This window comes from Heloderma suspectum, chromosome 2 (genome assembly GCF_057233095.1).
Source record: "Heloderma suspectum isolate Gila_16-S chromosome 2, 16-S_ref, whole genome shotgun sequence".
NCBI lineage: Eukaryota > Metazoa > Chordata > Lepidosauria > Squamata > Helodermatidae > Heloderma > Heloderma suspectum.
The window spans coordinates 406959020-406978799 of record NC_139459.1 but is presented as its reverse complement, the minus strand read 5'-3'; the positions used below and the strand labels follow the sequence as shown (position 1 = coordinate 406978799).

General features: G+C 47.7%; 1 protein-coding gene across 1 annotated transcript in view; it reads left to right on the top strand.

Annotated features, from left to right (window-relative positions):
• LOC146356776 (uncharacterized) overlaps window positions 1–19780 on the top strand; it is a 143373-nt gene that overhangs the window by 2384 nt on the left and 121209 nt on the right. Inside the window, 2 exon segments of the mRNA XM_084831956.1 lie at window positions 5807–9888; window positions 9891–9982. Coding sequence (XP_084688082.1) covers window positions 8454–9888; window positions 9891–9982 — 1527 coding nt within the window. The 5' untranslated portion in view covers window positions 5807–8453.

Here is a 19780-nt window from a genome sequence, read left to right as displayed (position 1 = left end):
AGCACTCAGAGTTGATTTCCTTTAGGATGGACTGATTTGACCTCCTTGCAGTCCAGGGGACTCGTAAGAGTCTTCTCCAGCACCACAGTTCGAAAGCATCAATTCTTCGGCGCTCAGCCTTCCTTATAGTCCAGCTCTCACAGCCATACATTACTACTGGGAAAACCATAGCTTTGATTAGACGGACCTTTGTTGGCAAGGTGATGTCTCTGCTTCTTACTATGCTGTCTAGGTTGGCCATAGCTTTCCTCCCAAGGAGCAAGCGTCTTTTAATTTCATGGCTACAGTCACCGTCTGCGGTGATCTTGGAGCCCAAGAAAGTAAAATCTGTCACTGCTTCCATGTCTTCCCCTTCTATATGCCAGGAAGTGATGGGGCCAGATGCCATGATCTTCGTTTTTTTAATGTTGAGTTTCAAACCAGCTTTTGCACTCTCCTCTTTCACCCTCAACAAGAGGCTCTTGAGATCCTCTTCGCTTTCTGCCATTAGGGTGGTATCGTCTGCATATCGGAGGTTGTTGATAATTCTCCCAGCAATCTTAATTCCGACCTCTGATTCATCCAACCCAGCATTTCTCATGATGTACTCTGCATATAAGTTAAATAAGCAGGGTGACAATATGCAGCCTTGTCGTACTCCTTTCCCAATTTTGAACCAATCGGTTGTTCCATGTCTGGTTCTTACTGTTGCTTCTTGACCCTCGTACAGGTTTCTCAGGAGACAGGTAAGGTGGTCTGGTACTCCCATCACTTTAAGAATTTGCCACAGTTTGTTGTGATCCACACAATCAAAGGCTTTAGCGTAGTCAATGAAGCAGAAATAGACGTTTTTCTGGAATTCTCTTGCTTTCTCCATGATGCAGCGAATGTTGGCGATTTGATCTCTAGTTCCTCTGCCTCTTCGAAACCCAGCTTGTACTTCCGGTAGTTCTCGGTTCGCATACTGCTGAAGCCTAGCTTGTAGGATTTTGAGCATCACCTTGCTGGCATGTGAAATGAGCGCAATTGTGCGGTAGTTTGAACACTCTTTGGCGTTGCCCTTCTTTGGAATTGGAATGTAAACTGACCTTTTCCAGTCTTGCGGCCACTGTTGAGTGTTCCAGATTTGTTGGCATATTGAATGCAGCACTTTAACAGCATCATCTTTTAGGATTTTAAATAGCTCAGCTGGAATACTGTCATCTCCACTAGCTTTGTTGTTACTAATGCTTCCTAAAGCCCACTTGACTTCACTCTCCAGGATGTCCGGCTCAAGTTCAGTGACCGCACTATCATGGCTATCAGGGACATTCAGATCTTTCCTGTATAGTTCTTCTGTGTATTCTTGCCACCTCTTCTTAATCTCATCGGCTTCTGTTAGGTCCCTGCCTTCTTTGTCCTTTATCATGCCCGTCTTTGCACAAAACGTTCCCTTGAGATCTCCAATTTTCTTGAAGAGATCTCTAGTCTTTCCCATTCTGTTGTTTTCCTCGATTTCTTTGCATTGTTCATTTAAGAAGGCCTTCTTGTCTCTCCTTGCTATTCTCTGGAACTCTGCATTCAGTTGGGTATATCTTCCCCTTTCTCCCTTGCTTTTCGCTTCCCTTCTTTCGTGAGCTACTTGTAAAGCCTCATCAGACAGCCACTTGGCTTTCTTGCATTTCTTTTTCTTTGGGATGGATTTCGTTGCTGCCTCCTGAACAATGTTACGGACCTCCGTCCATAGTTCCTCAGGCACTCTGTCTATCAGGTCTAATCCCTGAAATCTATTCCTCACCTCCACTGTATATTCATCAGGGATATGATTTAGGTCATACCTGAACGGTTTAGTGGTTTTCCCGACGTTCTTCAATTTAAGCCGAAATTTTGCAAGAAGCAGCTCATGATCTGAGCCACAGTCAGCTCCAGGTCTTGTTTTTACTGACTGTATGGAGCTTCTCCATCTTTGGCTGCAAAGGACATAATCAATCTGATTTCGATATTGACCATCTGGTGACGTCCATGTGTAGAGTCGCCTCTTGTGCTGTTGGAAAAGAGTGTTTGCTATGATCAGCATGTTCTCTTGGCAAAACTCTATTAGCTTTTGTCCTGCTTCATTTTGTACACCAAGGCCATGCCTGCCTGTTATCCCAGTGATTTCTTGACTACCTACTTTAGCATTCCAATCCCCTATGATGAAGAGGACATCTTTTTTTGGTGTTAGTTCTAGAAGGTGTTGTAGGTCTTCATAGAACCGATCAACCTCAGCTTCTTCGGCCTCAGTGGTTGGGGCATAGACTTGAATTACTGTGATGTTGAATGGTTTGCCTTGGATTCGTACTGAGATCATTCTATCATTTTTAAGATTGTACCCCAGTACTGCTTTTCCCACCCTTTTGTTGACTATGAGTGCTACTCCATTTCTTCTAAGGGATTCTTGCCCACAATAGTAGATATGATGGTCACCTGAATTAAATTCGCCCATGCCTGTCCATTTTAGTTCGCTGATTCCCAAGATGTCGATGTTCAATCTTGCCATCTCATGTTTGACCACCTCCAGCTTACCTTGATTCATTGATCTGACATTCCAGGTTCCTAAACAATATTGTTCTTTACAGCATCGGATTTTCTTTTCACCACCAGACACATCCACAGCTGAGTGTCCTTTCGGGTTTGTCCCAGCCGCTTCACTCTTTCTGGCGCTACTTGGAAATACCCTCTGCTCTTCCCCAGTAGCATATTGGACACCTTCCGACCTGAGGGGCTCATCTTCCGGCGTCATCTCTTTTAGCCTTGTGATACGTTCCATGGGGTTTTCTTGGCAAGAATACTGGAGTGGGTTGCCATTTCCTTCTCCAGTGGACCACATTTTGTCAGAACTCTCTGCCATGACCTGTCCGTCTTGGGTGGCCCTGCACGGCATAGCTTATGGCATCACTGAGTAAGAAATAGTTAAGAAGTTCTTATTCCTTGTTAAGCTGTTGAGACCTAAGGATCTTCCACAGAGCTCTGTTTAACCACAGAAAAGTTTTCATTACTCTAGGATGCTGTTAATCTGGCCCTGGAGATTTGAACTCATTCAAAGTAATGAGGTGTTCCTTGACCATACGCCTATTGATCTCAAGCTTCAATCCTGCCCATTCAGCCTGTACTTGGCCTTTGCCAGGGGGGTCATAGACCCTCTTTTGGGAGTAGACTGAGCCAAAGTAGGAATTGAGCACTTCTGCCTTTTCTTTGTCATCCGTTACCGTTTTGCCATCCTTATTCAATAGCTGAACCACCATTTCTTTCCTCTGCCTTTGACTATGCATGTAGCTGAAGAAAGCCTTTTTGTTGTTTTTAGCATCCCTCGCTAACCTCAGCTTGTTCTCAGCTTTAGCCTTCCTGACGCCATCCCTGCAATTTTGTGCTACCTGCCTGTACTCTTCCTTTGTTACTTGGCCTTCTTTCCACTTCCTATATGTGTCCTTTTTTGTTTTCAGGTCATCCCTAAGCTTTTTGTGAAGCCACATTGGCTTCTTCTGTTGTCTTCCACCTTTTCTTCTTGTTGGAATTGTTTGTGATTGTGCCTTGAGAATTTCCTTTTTTAAAAGCTCCCACCCATCTTGGACTCCTTTTCTCGTTAGCGTCGCTTGCCATGGGACCTTCCTGATCATTGTTCTGAGTTTATTAAAATCAACTTTCCTAAAACCCAGGGTACGCGTTTGACTACACTCGGCTTTTGTTTCCCTTAGAACCAAGAACTCAAGTGCAACATGGTCGCTTTCCCCCAGAGTTCCTGTAACTGCTACTTTATCCACTAAGTCATCTCTGTTGGTTAGGTCCCCCATTACTACTACATCACCCTTCCTTAAAACATTGGCTATTTGCTTTTCAAAAGTTTCATCCTTGTCTTCTCCTTGGTTGGGTGGCCCGTAGTAGACTCCGACCACCAGGTTCCTTTTATGCTTTGCTCCATTTATTTCAACCCAGATGCTCTCGATGGGGCTACCAAGCTCCTCCTCCTGTATTTCTGTGCAGAACTATGTATTTTTCACATACAGTGCAACCCCACCTCCCTTTCTGTTCCTCCTGTTCTTTTTGAACAAGTGATATCCTTCCATTGCTTTATTCCAGGCATGAGAGTCATCCCACCAAGTCTCAGTTATACCTATCAAGTCATAATTTCCCTCCTGTATTAAGAGTTCAAGTTCATTCTGTTTGTTTCCCATACTATTCAGACACATCGCCTCTGTTTGACTGACCTTCAGCCTCTTGCTCACTCTCATGTAGGTTCCCATGTGATTCTTCCTCTGCAGGCTGTCCTCTGGTCTCATCCGCAAGTACCTGGAATCGGTTCCACAGCTCCGCTGCTTCCACTGGCGCAGAGTGGCGTCTAGTTCTTCTTCTCCTGACTGTCACCCTTGTCCAAGGGGTATCCTCTACTCCATTTTTCTTCACCTCAGCATTTCCCACTGCCTCATCTTGCTGTTGCTCTTCAAGCTTCTGGTCTTCCCTTTGCTGCTGTAGTTCCCCCATTCTGTCCAAGAACTCTTCGTGTTCTCTTATTCCCCGGAGGGTCGACAGTCGCCGCTCCAGTCCGCTTACTTTTTCTTCCAGCAGCGTGATAAACTTGCCCATGGCCTCCAGTCCACTTACTTTTTCTTCCAGCAGCGTGATAAACTTGCCCATGGCCTCCAGTCCACTTACTTTTTCTTCCAGCAGCGTGATAAACTTGCCCATGGCCTCCAGTCCACTTACTTTTTCTTCCAGCAGCGTGATAAACTTGCCCATGGCCTCCAGTCCACTTACTTTTTCTTCCAGCAGCGTGATAAACTTGCCCATGGCCTCCAGTCCACTTACTTTTTCTTCCAGCAGCGTGATAAACTTGCCCATGGCCTCCAGTCCACTTACTTTTTCTTCCAGCAGCGTGATAAACTTGCCCATGGCCTCCAGTCCACTTACTTTTTCCTCCAGCAGCGTGATCGACTTGCACTTGTTGCAGGTGTAGGCCATGATGTTCTCAGGCAAGAAAACAAACATTGCACACACCTTGCAGGTCACCACCACTGGAGAGTCTTGTCCTTCCATAGCCTCTGTTCCCTTTTTGTGTCTAGCTTTGTGATTGTTCTAGTCTAGCCTGTGCCTGCTCCTCTACTCAGTAGAGGTTAAAAGCAGAGTCCCACTGGTGTGGAAGTGTGTGTTACAAGAAAAATAATTTAAAAAAATGTTAGGGGCCTCCCCCTTGACCTCCCCTGCCGCACTCCCCTGGCCAACTCCTGTTTGCTCCCCCTGTCCGCTCGCTCTGGTCGCTCGCTCTCTGGGAGCTTGCTTGCTTCTGTAGTCCCTGGACCAGCTGGAGCAGCTTGCTCTGCTCTGCTCTGCTCAGCTGGGAGATGGGAAACAGACACGCTCCTCTTTGGAGCTGGCCACGTGGCGGGTCCCTTCAGCCTCGCCTGGTAGAGTTTAATCCCCACTGTTAGACTCTGGGTTCCCCTTGGGAGAGAGCAGGATGTCCTCAGAGGGAGCTTCCCTCCAGGCGGGACTCCTCTTCATCCTGGTGTCGCCAAGACAGACCCCTGGCATCTTCCCCACGATGCTCGTTCCGTTTGGAAGCGGAGTTTAAAAGCAGCAAGTGCATTCTGCTGGCAGGCGGATGCTTCTTGGTCCAAGCAGTATCCTATGACTGCCCGGCCCTCCTGCTTTCCCGTCTGGAGGAGTTGCCACACCTGACCGTCCTCCCTTCGACCTTGACAGGCTGGTGAGAACGCTGGGAGGGGGATTCAGACTGGGGGCTTTGAAATCCCTAAACGATTGTTATTGCCAGAGGTGCCAGAAATAAGTTCTCTCTTTCTCTCCTCCGCAACAGGGCTTCCGGTTCCCAGACCGGATCTCCTCTCCCGGCAGGAAGAAGCGGATGATCCATTTGTCCAGGCTGCTGAGGAAGGGGAACGATCAGCAGGTGGGTGCTTGGCTCTGGCTGGACCTTTGCTCCACAGGCCCACCAGGACCTCTGTCCTCCTGGCAGATGTTTCTTCTGGAAAATACATTTCTTCTTCTTGAGAGATCTGTCAGGGACTTGGCCAACGGGGAAAAGCGCCATTTGTGCCTAAGCGGGGGGGAAACGTCCGTTGAATGCCAGGGCTGACAGGCCATACCCTCGTTCTGCCTTACTTTTGTCATTCATCAATGCATCCTGCCTCACCCTTTTTCTCCTGCAAGGAGCCCAGGGTGCTCACACGGTTCTCCTCCTCTCCAGTCTGTCATCACAACAACCCTGTGAGTTAGGCCAGGTGAGCTTCCTGGCCAAGCAGGGACTAGAACCAGGACCTGTTCCATGATCCGTCTGCTCCGGGACTGTTCGGAGCTCATAGGCCGGACAGGGACTCTGTGGGTGTTGCGTCCACCCCTCTGCCCAGCAGTCTCCTGCCCGTGCTGGCAACGGTTTCCTCTTTGCAATTGGCATACAGGGCAAGGGGCTGGAATGGTTCTTGGCGGAAACCATCCCAGGTACTGGAAGACAGGGGTTCTAGAAAAAGACCCAAGTAAATCCACCCACATAGGGATCTAGCCCCGCCTTGAATTCTTCACTGATACCTCCATACTACATGGTCAAGGGCTATTAGATCCAGGAGTCAAAACGTAGGTTCAAGAAGTAGTGCAAGCTAACCCCAAACACGCAGAGTTGTTGATGACCATAGGTTCCTTCCTGCTATCTCCATTGTACTTGGGTCAAGGCATGGAAGAATCCAGGTGTCAGCTCATCCAAGCCAGCAGGCGCGCTGGCCCTTCAAAGATGAAGATGCACAGTCCATAGCAAACAAGAACTCGGGGCCTACGACAAGTGTAGTGATACAGTCCCTGGCAGCCTCTTACTGACTCACGGGTCAAATCATGTTGTGAGTGTCACCGACAATTCAAGTGGAACAGCCTAAAGTCCAGGGAGGAAGAGTTTCTCGCAGCTCAGAGGAAGGGAAGTCAGAGACACGAAGGGTTACAGGCAGTGAGTGCCGGATGGTGAACCGAATAATGAAAGATGGGCAGGAAGGACGATGTTCCCAGCAAAGGCTCCCAGCCTGAGCCTCTGCTTAAAAGCGAGGGTGAGGCTGCAATACACCGCCTCCCCCCTGCCATTACATGAATAATGAGGCATAGCCAAACTCTTGGGCCCTGGGCTTCTCATTACCGAACTGGGTTCCAGTCCCTTCCGGACCCGGAGGGCCCACTGCAGTGCTGGGCCCGGCCCGAATGCTGCTTGGTATTCTGAGGAGCTCAACACAGTGGAATGCGCGGGTCGATGGATAGATCCCTGAGGGCGGGAAGCAGTCCAGAAAGCAGGACTGAAACTGGATCACAAGAGACCACTTACAGTCAATACTAAAGAAAGCCTGGAATCCACAGTTTCTGATGATTATCACCCAGTCCTGCCTTTTGGGGGCAAGGTAAGGGAGAGGGGGTGGCCTCTCAATTCCAGGTGGTCCTGGAGGATACTGAGTATTTCCATCCCCACTTGTCGTGCTCGTCGTTGACTTGCATGAGAAACGGTTCAGTTTAATACATATTGGTTCTTTTGCATCTGTCACTGGCTTTCAGTACCTTTGAGCATGGTATGCAGGCCTGGCCCAATCTCTCTTGCCTCCTGAGGCGGGAAGCCGCCGACTCCACCTGTCCACCGATGCCGTCCTTTCCGGCTGCAGGGAGCCACCCCGAAGTCTCATGAGGCCCAGACGAAGTCAAACCTGCATGGGACTTCAGGCGGGCACCGTGAGAATTCAGTCTAGCCTCGCAAGATTTTGTGTGAGGGGGGCATGCGCCAGGAGGGCGGGCAGCTGCTCCAGAGAGCCCCACCGGCTGCTCCCCCGTTACAGGAAATGCCACGGCAGGAGAGAAGCTGGCAGGGCTCTCAGGACCACGTGCGGGAGGAGGCAGCATGTCCTCCTCATGGGGGCAGTGGGAGTGGAACACGTTGCTCCGCCACCTGATGCAGCCACGTGTGACCATGGAAAGGGAGGGCCAGCCCGGATGGTACCTTTTGCTGGGTTGGGCTACTGTTATTTGTAACTGGCCGATTTTTTCAAACAAGGTTTGTTCTGCTGCCTGATTATATGTAATGAAGGTCTATTTTACTGTAGCGTTATGTTTTCATTATTCTGAGATCTCTTGTGCAGATCATGTCCTAGTAGGCAGCCAATAAATACTGGCATAAATAAGTTAAAATCTCCATATGCCACTCCAGTTAACACTTCTATTCAACATTAGAGGCTATTTAATATATGTGGAAGGATCTGTCTCTCCACTGTCAGTCCAAACTGCAAACCACTGGATTTATTCCCTGAACTGAGGAAATTTCTCTTTTCATTCTTTCAACTGATGGGAGGGACAGCAGTAAAAGTGGCAAGCAACAGAGAGGGAAAACTGAAGATGAACAGCACTGGCTGAAAAACTCTATTTCCTTTGAAGGGGCTGACTTCCATGAAATTGTAATACTAAAAGAACGTTTTGAAGGACAAACAAGAATGATAGAGAACAGAGAGAAAGCGTTGAAATGCTCAGAGTGTGGAAAGAGCTTCACTCAGCGGATGAAGCTTACTGAACAACAGATAACTCACACAGAACAGGAATCATATAAATGCTTGGAGTGCGAAAAGCAATTCATTTGCAGCTCAGGCCTTAACCTGTATCAAACTACTCACACAGGGGAGAAGCCCTTGAAATGCTCAGAGTGTGGGAAGAGCTTCAGTAGGAGCTCTGACCTTAACATTCATCAAAGAATTCACAGAGGGGAGAAGCCCTATCAATGCTCAGAGTGTGGAAAGGGCTTCTGTCAGAGCTCTGACCTTAACGTGCATCAAAGAATTCACACAGGGGAGAAGCCTTTTAAATGCTTAGACTGTGGAATGAGCTTCTGTCGGAGCTCCAACCTTAAAAGACATCAAAGAACTCACACAGGGGAGAAGCCCTATAAATGCTCAGAGTGTGGAAAGAGCTTCTGTCGGAGCTCCAACCTTAACTGCCATCAACAACTGCACACAGGAGAGACGTGCTATAAATGCTCAGAATGTGGGCAGAGCTTCAGTCAGAGGTCGAACTTTAAAAAACATCAAAGAATTCACACAGGGGAGAAGCTTTTTAAATGCTCAGAATGTGGGCAGAGCTTCAGTCAGAGGTCGAACTTTAAAAAACATCAGAGAATTCACACAGGGGAAAAGCCTTTTAAGTGCTCAGAGTGTGGAAAGAGGTTCAGTCAGAGTTCCATCTTGAAGAATCATCAAAGGATTCACACAGGGGAGAAGCCCTATAGATGCTCAGACTGCGGAAAGAGCTTCAATCAGAATTCCAGCCTTAAGCTTCATCAAAGAATTCACACAGGGGAGAAGCCCTATAACTGCTCAGACTGCAAAAAGAGCTTTGGTCGGCGTTCTCAGCTTAACTCACATCAAAGAATTCACACAGAGCAGAAGCCCCATAAATGCTCAGAGTGTGGAAAGAGCTTTGGTTGGCGTTCTCAGCTTAACACACATCAAAGCATTCACACAGGGGAGAAGCCCTATACATGCTCAGAGTGTGGAAAGAGCTTCAGTAGGAGCTCTGACCTTAACGTACATCAAAGAATTCACAGAGGGGAAAAGCCCTATACATGCTCAGCGTGTGGAAAGAGCTTCACTAAGAGCTCTGACCTTAATAAACACCAAAGAATTCACATAGGGGAGAGGCCCTATAAATGCCGAGAGTGTGGAAAGGGCTTTTGTTGGAGCTCCGACCTTAACTCCCATCAACGAATACACTAGGGAGAGAAGCCCTATAAATGCTCAGGATGTGGGCAGAGCTTCAGTGAGAGGTTGAGCTTTAAAACACATCAAAGAATTCACACAGGGGAGAAGCCTTTTAAGTGCTGAGAGTGTGGAAAGAGGTTCAATCAGAGTTCCACCTTGAAGAATCATCAAAGAATTCACATGGGGAGAAGCCGTATAAATGCTCAGAGTGTGGAAAGAGCTTCAATCAGAGTTCCAACCTTAACTCACATCAAAAAACTCACAAAGGAGAAGCCCTTCAAATACTTAGACTGCAAAAACAGCTTCAGTCATGGCCGAAGCCTTAAACATCATCAGAGAATTCACACGGGGGAAAAAGCCCCTCCTGCGCTTACATGCGGAACAGGTCAGGGTTCGCTCCACATCCTTGCCTGGCCTTGGCATGCAGGGTTGGCGGAATCACCTGCAGCTCCAGGCTGGCTTCACGCTTTGGCTCCCGCCTCCCAGCAGCCCATCGAAGACGACGGAGGGAGAGGCTGTTGGGAGGCTGGTCGATTGCTCTTGGCTGCTTGTCCTCGGCTTCCCTGCTTGATCCTGTTTAAGAGGGGCCATGTTTTGCAGAATTTGTCTCCCAACAAATATCGGGGAAATTGAAGTCCCCCATTACTACTACATCATGTTTCCTTAAAACATTGGCTATTTGCTTTCCAAAAGTTTCATCCTCGTCTTCTCCTTGGTTGGGTGGCCGGTAGTAGACTCCGACCACCAGGTTCCTTTTATGCTTTGCTCCATTTATTTTGATCCAGATGCTCTCGATGGGGCTACCAAGCTCCTCCTCCTGCATTTCTGTGCAGAGAGATGTATTTTTCACATACAGTGCAACCCCACCTCCCTTTCTGTTCCTCTTGTTCTTTTTGAACGAGTGATATCCTTCCATTGCTGTATTCCAGTCATGAGAGTCATCCCACCAAGTCTCAGTTACACCTATCAAGTCATAATTTCCCTCCTGTATTAAGGGTTCAAGTTCATTTTGTTTGTTTCCCATACTCTGGGCATTAGTATATAGACATCGAAGACCATGTGCTTCATAGTCTGGCTTTCTTCCTACCTGTGTCTGAAGACTATTATTGGGCGCTATCAGAGCTGTTCTCTCCGTTGCAGTGCATGCGCCTGCGTCCATTGTTACCCCCAACATTACATCTCCCTTCCACGTAGGATTCAGTTTAAAGCCCTCCTGATGAAGTTCTTCATGCTGTGGCCAAACACATTCTTCCCATCCTTTGTGAGGTGCAACCCGTCCCTTGCCAACAGCCCATTTTCCCGGAAGTATAGCCTGTGGTCCCAGAATTCAAATCTCTCTCGTCAGCACCACCTTCGTAGCCAGTCAGTCTTTCCCTTTCTATCCCTCTTCTAACTACTGGAAGGATGGATGAGAAAACTATCTGGGCCCCAAAGTTCTTGAGTTTCCTTCCCAAAGCTTCAAAGTCTGACATGATCTCTTCATAGCTCCGCTTGGCAGTATCATTTGTTCCCACATGGATGAGAAGAAAGGGATACCTGTCAGTGGGCTTTCTGAGTGCAGGCAAGCTTTCAGTCACGTCTCTAATCCGTCCTCCCGGGAGACAACATACCTGGCGAGTCCACGGGTCTTTGCGACATACTTGGGTCTCGATCTCATGCAGCAAGGAGTCTCCCACTACTACCACTCTTCTCTTCTTCTTCTTGTAGGCCTGGGTTTCATTGCCTCTGTTTGACTGACCTTTAGCCTCTTGCTCGCTCTCATGCAGGTTCCCCTGTGATGCTTCCTCTGCAGGCTGTCCTCCGGTCTCATCCGCAAGTACCTGGAATCGGTTCCACAGCTCCACTGCTTCCACTGGCGCAGAGTGGCGTCTAGTTCATCTTCTCCTGACGGTCACCCTTGTCCAAGGGGTATCCTCTACTCCATTTTTCTTCACCTCAGCATTTCCCACTGCCTCATCTTGCTGTTGCTCTTCAAGCTTCTGGTCTGCCCTTTGCTGCTGTAGTTCCCCCATTCTGTCCAAGAACTCTTCGTGTTCTCTTATTCCCCAGAGGGTTGACAGTCGCCGCTCCAGTCCGCTTACTTTTTCCTCCAGCAGCGTGATCAACTTGCACTTGTCTCAGGTGTAGGCCATGTTGTTCTCCGGCAAGAAAACAAACATTGCACACACCTTGCAGGTCACCACCACTGGAGAGTCTTGTCCTTCCATTGCCTCTTTTCCCTTTTGTGTCTGGCTTTGTGATTGTTCTAGACTAGCCTGTGCCTGCTCCTCTACTCAGTAGAGGTTAAAAGCAGAGTCCCATTGGTATGGAAGTGTGTGTTACAAGACAAATAAATGGAAAAAAGTTAGTTAAAAAATAAAATAAAATAAAAAATGAAAAAAAAATGTTAGGGGCCTCCGGCTTGACCTCCCCTGCCGCACTCCCCTGGCCAACTCCTGTTTGCTCCCCCTGTCCGCTTGCTCCGGTCGCTCGCTCTCTGTGAGCTTGCTTGCTTTTGTAGTCCCTGGACCAGCTGGACCAGATTGCTCTGCTCTGCTCTGCTCTGCTGGGAGGCGGGAAACAGACTGTCTACCATCCCATAAATTAGGGCTCACAGTCTTAATTATCTCACTGTAATTAAACCATCTTTAAAAATTAGAACATACATAAAAGGCTTACATGTCCACCTTTCAGGCTAAACAAGATCAATTTTGAATTGTATCTTTGAGAAGTTAACTCCTTACTCCAAATTTGCCAATAAAACTTGAGTCTATGAGTTTTTCTAGACATCAGGCTTTTTGATGTGTATACCTTACACGATTGTCTTTGCTCATGAATCGATAAGCGAGAACTTTAAGTACACTTTTGACCTGGAATAATACAATTTCACACCTGTTAATTACTCAAATAATGTTATGGCCCAGGTGATAGGGCTTTAACTTAACATGATGGATGTGCACAGAATTATGTGGACAGGGAGATATTTTTCTCCCTCTCTCATAATACTTCTCCTGTATTGGGCAGAGAGAAACAATTAGGCATGTTGGGTGTCTCTTTAACCCAGAAAGAAAACGGGGCTGAAGCTGTGTGTGTCAGTGGGGACAACTGACCCCGCGGAGGCAGATGTCCTGAGGGGTGTCTGTCCTCAAGTGTCATCAGGTGGGGGCTGGAGAAGGTAGAACCCAGGGCAGGAACGTCACAGCCACCAATCTAGGTGGCTTTATTTATTTTTATTTATTTTATTTCTTTCATTTCTATACCGCCCAATAGCCGAAGCTCTCTGGGCGGTTCACAAAGGGGGTTAGACAGATTCCTGGAGGAGAAAGCTATCAATGGCTACTAGTCCTGATGGCTATGTGCCACCTCCAGCATTAGAGGCAGTAAGCCTATGTGCACCAGTCGCTGGGGAACCCGGGTGGGAGGATGCTGTTGCACTCCTGTTCCGCTTGTGGGTTTCCCAGGGGGGCAGCTGGTTGGCCACTGTGTGAACCGAATGCTGGACTAGAAGGATCCTTGGTCTGTTCCAGCAGTGGCAAGAAAAAGTTTGTGAACCCCTTAGGACTGTCACATATTTCCAACCTAAAAAGTTATCAGATCTTAACCTTACCCCATAATCCTAAAGAACGATAGATAACGCAATTAAACAAATGACACCCAAAGATGATGCTTTTCAACATCTATTTATCCACACCGGATTCAACATTCAATATCCACCTGTGAAAAAGTACGTGAACCTCTAGATTCAGTCCCTGGTGCCTCCCCCCCCCCGCCCCGAGCAGCAATGACTTCAAGTCAGCGTTTCCTGTCAGTGTTGGCCAGTCTCTCACACGCATTGGCCCATTCCGCGTTACAGAACCGCTTCAGCTCAGTGACATAGGAGGGCTTCCTTGCATGAACAGCTCGCTTCAGGTCCTGCCACAGCCTTTCGATGGGGTTTAGGTCCGGACCTTGACTAGGCCATTCTGGAAGACGGAATTTCTTCTTCCGCAGCCATTCTTTTGTAGATCTGCTTGTATGTTTACGATCACTGCCTTGTTGCATGACGCACTTTCTGATCGTTCAGTCATGAACACTCACATTAGCCAAGGCGAGAGTGGACTGCGGATCCTAGGATGTTCCTCTGGGGTGATTTTTACTTCCTCGATGATGCGCGGGTTTGTTCTTGGAGAGATTTTGGTAGGACAACCGCTCCTGGGTAAAGTGACTGTGGTCGTGAACCTTCTCCATTTGTAGCCTACCTGTCTGACAGTGGATTGGTGGAGGCCCAGATCACAGAAATGGTTTTGTGCCCTTTCTAGACCGATGAGTGGCAATAACTGCTTTTCTGAGGTCCTCAGAGGAGTCTTTTGACTGTGGCATGACGTGTTTCCACATAAGCGCATGGTGGAGACCAAACTCACCAAGTTTCTGATCCTTTTATAGCGTGGGCCCCTCAAACTCACCCCGAAGAGCCACCTCATTACTCCAACCCTGGATTCTAATTATGCCCTTTAGGGCTGATGCAACCAGGGGTTCACTTACTTTTGCAAATACCCTGACTCTTAAGTACTCCTTGTTTGCCAGATTTCATAGAGTCATAGAATAGGAGGGTTAGAAGGGCCTACAAGGCCATCGAGTCCAACCCCCCGCTCAATGGAGGAATCCAAGTCAGAGCATCTTGAAGAGCACTATCCCATCTCCCCTCAGTCTTCTCAAGGCTAAACATGCCCAGTTCTTTCAGTCTCTCTTCATAGGGCTTTGTTTCCAGTCCCCTGATCATCTTTGTTGCCCTCCTCTGAACCCCCTCCAGTTTGTCTGCATCCTTCTTAAAGTGTGGTGCCCAGAACTGGAAACAGTAATCAAGATGAGGCTTAACCAGTGCTGAGTAGAGGGGAACTAGCACTTGACATGACTTGTAAGCTATACTTCTATTCATGCAGCCCAAAAGAGCATTGGCCTTTTTTGCAGCCACATCACATCATTGGCTCATATTCAGCTTGTGATCGACAATAATTCTAAGATCCTTCTCGCTTGTAGTGTGGTTGAGCCATGTATCCCCCATCTTGTAACTGTGCCTTTGGTTTCTTTTTCCTAGGTGCAGAACTTGGCATTTGTCCCTATTCAATGTCATTCTGTTGTTTTCTGCCCAGCGCTCCAGTCTATCCAGATCACTTTGAATTTTGTTTCTGTCTTCCAAAGTATTAGCTATCCCGCCCAATTTTGTGTCATCTGCAAATTTGATCAGCATTCCCTGCACCCCATCCTCCAAGTCATTAATAAAAACGTTGAAGAGCATTGGGCCCAGGACTGAGCCCTGCGGTACCCCGCTCATTACCTCTCCCCAGTTTGAGAAGGTCCCATTCATAAGCACTCTTTGAGTCCAGTTCTGTAGCCAACTGTGGAACCACCGGATCGTTGTTTCATCTAGCCCACTTTGAGCTAGTTTGCTCATCAGGAGATCATGGGGCACTTTGTCGAAAGCTTTGCTGAAGTCGAGGTATATGATGTCCACAGCATTCCCACAGTCCACAAGGAGGTGACCTAAAAAGATAATAGTGGTTCTGAGAGTTCTTCTGCCAGTTCCTTTATTACTCTAGGGTGCAGCTCATCTGGCCCTGGAGATCTGAACTCCTGGTCGTTCACTGAGGTGAAACGAGCAGGAATGACTTCAGTCAGGAAGTTTGATTCTATTCTATGATTCAAAGTGACAGGAAGCCAGATTCCGGCTGAACATCAGGCAAAACTTCCTGAGTGTTTCATCTAGCCCACTTCGAGCTAGTTTGCTCATCAGGAGATCATGGGGCACTTTGTCGAAAGCTTTGCTGAAGTCGAGGTATATGATGTCCACAGCATTCCCACGGTCCACAAGGGAGGTGACTTGATCAAAAAAGATCAAGATTTGTATGGCAGGATTTGAGATCAGATTTGTCTGGCAGGACTTGTTTTTGACAAATCTATGTTGGCTTCGAGTAATCACTGCATTGTTTGCAAGGTGCTTCCAGACTGATTGCTTTATCATCTGCTCCAGAATTTTCCCAGGGATGGATGTCAGACTGACTGGTCTGTAGTTCCCAGGTTCCTCCTTTTTACCCTTTTTGAAGATAGGGACAACGTTAGCCCTCCTCCCGTCATCTGGCACTTCCCCCGTCCTCCATGATTTCTCAAAGAGAATAGACAGTGGTTCTGAGAGTTCTTCTGCCAGTTCCTTTATTACTCTAGGATGCTTTTCATCTGGCCCTGGAGATTTGAACTCATTCAAAGTCATGAGGTGTTCCTTGACCATATGCCTATCGATCTCAAGCTGCAATCCTGCCCCTTCAGCCTGTACTTTGCCTCTGCCAGGTGGGTCATAGACCCTCTTTTGGAGGAAGACTGAGCCAAAGTAGGAATTGAGCACCTCTGCCTTTTCTTTGTCATCTGTTATTGTTTTGCCATCCTTATTTAATAGCTGAACCACCATTTCTTTCCTCTGCCTTTTACTCTGCACGTAGCTGAAGAAAGCCTTTTTGTTGTTTTTAGCCTCCCTCGCTAACCTCAGCTCGTTCTCAGCTTTAGCCTTCCTGACGCCATCCCTGCAATTCTGTGCGACCTGCCTGTACTCTTCCTTTGTAGCTTGGCCTTCTTTCCACTTCTTATATGTGTCCTTTTTTGTTTTCAGGTCATCCCTAAGCTTTATGTGAAGCCACATTGGCTTCTTCTGTTGTCTTCCACCTTTTCTTCTTGTTGGAATGGTTTGTGATTGTGCCTTGAGAATTTCCTTTTTTAAAAGCTCCCACCCATCTTGGACTCCTTTTCTCGCTAGCATTGCTTGCCATGGGACCTGACTGATCATTGTTCTGAGTTTATTAAAATCAGCTTTCCTAAAATCCAGGGTACGCGTTTGACTACACTCGGCTTTTGCTTCCCTTAGAACCAAGAACTCAAGTGCAGCATGGTCGCTTTCCCCCAGAGTTCCTGTAACTGCCACTTTATCCACCAAGTCATCTCTGTTGGTTAGGATCAAGTCAAGGATAGCCGATCTGCTAGTTCCTTCCTTTACTTTCTGTAGGAGGAAGTTATCTGCCACACAAGTCAGGAATTTCCTGGAGGGGCCATGCTTTGCAGAATTTGTCTCCCGCTATTCTCGCTATTATTTTGACTATTTGTTGTAAATTATTCCACACGTTTCCACAAAAGTTCAAAGGGCAGCTTACACAAATCAATATAGTAAAAAGGCAACCTTAAAAACAAATAAACCCAACAGCCGTTAAAAACAAGCCACCGTTTCTAAAACCAGCAAATCCCATAATCACAGATTGGTGCCCACAGGGGACTGCGTGATCCTCACCTTGTCTGGCTCAAATCTCTTACGCCAGCCCTATCCAGGTTCCCTCTTAAGCAGGGTTTGAGGCTTTCCCAAGAGTTTCGAGGGAGCCTGGTCCACAGGTGTGTGTGTGTGGGGGGTCTCTCCAGGTCAAAAACCTGGGACTTCTTTTGGAGCTGGGTCTTGTCCCAGTCCCCCCCAATCCCAGCCTACAGATGTGGGGCGGGTGGCTGGAGGAGTCTGAGGTGCTGTTGTGAGTGGGCGCTGCCACTGCCATTGCAGCAGCTACTGCCCCAGAAACGCCAGACATGGGGCAAGAAGCGTGGCAAATTCCCCCGTCGCCTGTCCAGAGCGCGCCTGGGCAAGGCAGCCTTGCCCCGGCAAAGGGCGAATTTTCCCTTTCTCGCAACCCGCCTTCCCTCACTCCGAGATGGAGAGAGGAAGGAGCTGCCCCCATGCCTGTGCCTCAGACCACGCCATCTTCACTGTCCGGGTTCAGGGAAGGACAGGAGCAGGTGGGCGATGGCTCAATTGCTTGCTGGAGACGCTGATCCTGACCGTCAGTCCTGCGCCCCCAGCAAGCCCAGCAAGCCGTTGAGCTGCGGCAACCCAGAACGCAGACGCAACACGCCTGAGAACCCGCTGGCCAGCATCAGACTTGGATCGGTCAGCTCAAGTCAGTTTGTGGGTGGTGGCAGCCAGAAAAGGCAGCGGGGCATGGGGTTGGGGCGTGGGGAGGGCAGAGAGGAGGAGGAAGTCTGTATGAGTGAAAAACAAATGAAAATAATTTTTAAAAATTATATTAAAATGATAGAAATACCTGGGAATAAACCCCATTGAAACCTATATATTTTACTTCACCTGCCTCCACACAGCCCGCACAGCTCTGGGCAGGGGCTGCAGAACGTCTCTATCCCATTTCTCACCCAGCCTTGTGCCCTCCAGATGTGTTGGACTGCAAATCCTATCATCCCCCTCCCAGCTAGCATAGCCATTATGCTGCCTGGAGCTGATGGGAGTTGTCCAGCAGATCTGGAGGGCGCCAAGTTGGAGAAGGCTGCAGCCCACTGCATTTCTTCTTGGTTGCTCCTGCAGAGGGTGAGGGCCTAAAGTGCACACGGCCAGCAACCCTGATGGTCTTTAAATACATTTGTTAAGTAAAGCAGTTTTTCTCTTGTTCTCCCACACATACACACACACATTTCCTCCATACAGCTGCTTTGTGCTTGAGAATAAGGGTGTGTCTACATTAAGCAAACCCCCCACAAAACCCCACATCCTTTCCAGAGCTTGCTGCTTTCAGTTTCTTTGCGGGGTTAGGAAGGGCTTCTTTACATGGCAGCCACGTGGCTTGAACTGAGGGAGTGCCTTCCTCCCTGGCATGGGTGCAAAGGGGGTGGAGTCTCATTTTCGTAGCTTAACTTCTGCTGTAGTGTTTTCTCACAGCCCCCAGGAAACCTCTGACTTACTTCTGAGTAGATATAAAATTTAAGATTGTGCTGTAAATGTGCAACCCTTGGCACACTTATGTGGAAGCTGCATTGAACTCAGTGGGATTTACTTCTGAGTAGACATGAGATCACCCTGTAAGACTGCAACCCTCGAGTAAGCCCCAATGAACTTAACAGGGTGCTCTCAAACAACAGAGGACGTTGCTTCTGAGCTTGGTGGGGTGGGGGATCAGATGTGTCTCCCTTCATTGCAGAAAGGCATTTTACCCTCTTCTCCCTCCAACTGAGAAATGCAGAGGCAGGAGACGGTGCCTGGGGAATCTTGCCCTGTCTCCTGTCAAATCTCATCCTGACCCCAACAGCTGAAAACAAACACCCACCGCAGGCGGACACAGCGGTTTCTTCTGCTATTGGAGAATTTCACAGGGAGGTTATGGTGCTCCTGTGCCGTGGGCTGGAAAAAATACGTTTTGCGTTTGGGGAAAACACGGGATAGGCTGGAGGGAATGGCGGGAGATACCCTGGAGAGTAACTGGTGCCATCTAAAGAGCCTGCAAACTTCCGAGAGAAAGCCATCTCAGTAGCAGGATAAAAGCTCTGTGTGATGAAGCCCTAAGCCCCCATACTTTAGAGTAAGCCCCATGGCCATGAGGCTTTATTCTATCCATATGACAGGGTCACTATTTCATCTGAGGTAGGAAAAAAAATACATCATTCTTGTCCATACCTGTATTATTTATTTAATTAGGGCACAATCATATGCATGTTTAGACGGAAAGAAGTCCTACACTTCCAACATTCCCCAGCTAGCTTAGCTGGCTGGGGAACGCTGGGAGTTGTAGAACTTTTTTCCGTCTAAACATGCATAGGATTGCACCCTCAATTGATTGGATGTATAGTCTACTTCATCCCAAAGGCTAAGGGCTGGTAACAACATGCTAATCAATCTACATTATCTTTCCCTGTTGCTGGTCACCAAAAGACAGTTTGAATAAAACATGTCTTCCGCTGCTTCCAGAAGATGCACAGACTTCAGTGTTTACAATATATGTGGTACTTTACAGAGAATCATAAGGAAAAAAGTCAGGTCTCTGCCCCCAAAACCTTACAATCTGAATTAAAATTTAATTTGTAATCTAAAGTTACATAGCTGTTTGAAACTTATTTTTTTATTATACAAGCTATTATTATTTTATTATTATGAATGCTCTCCTTTTTCCTTAGACCTTTTAGATATAATGTGCCTTTAGGAAGTGTGGAGATGTGAATGGCTGACACCCTCTTGAAAATATGCTCCCAGTTTTTAACGCTTTATTAAAACACACACATAAAGCTGACTTACATGCCCTTAACTGAGG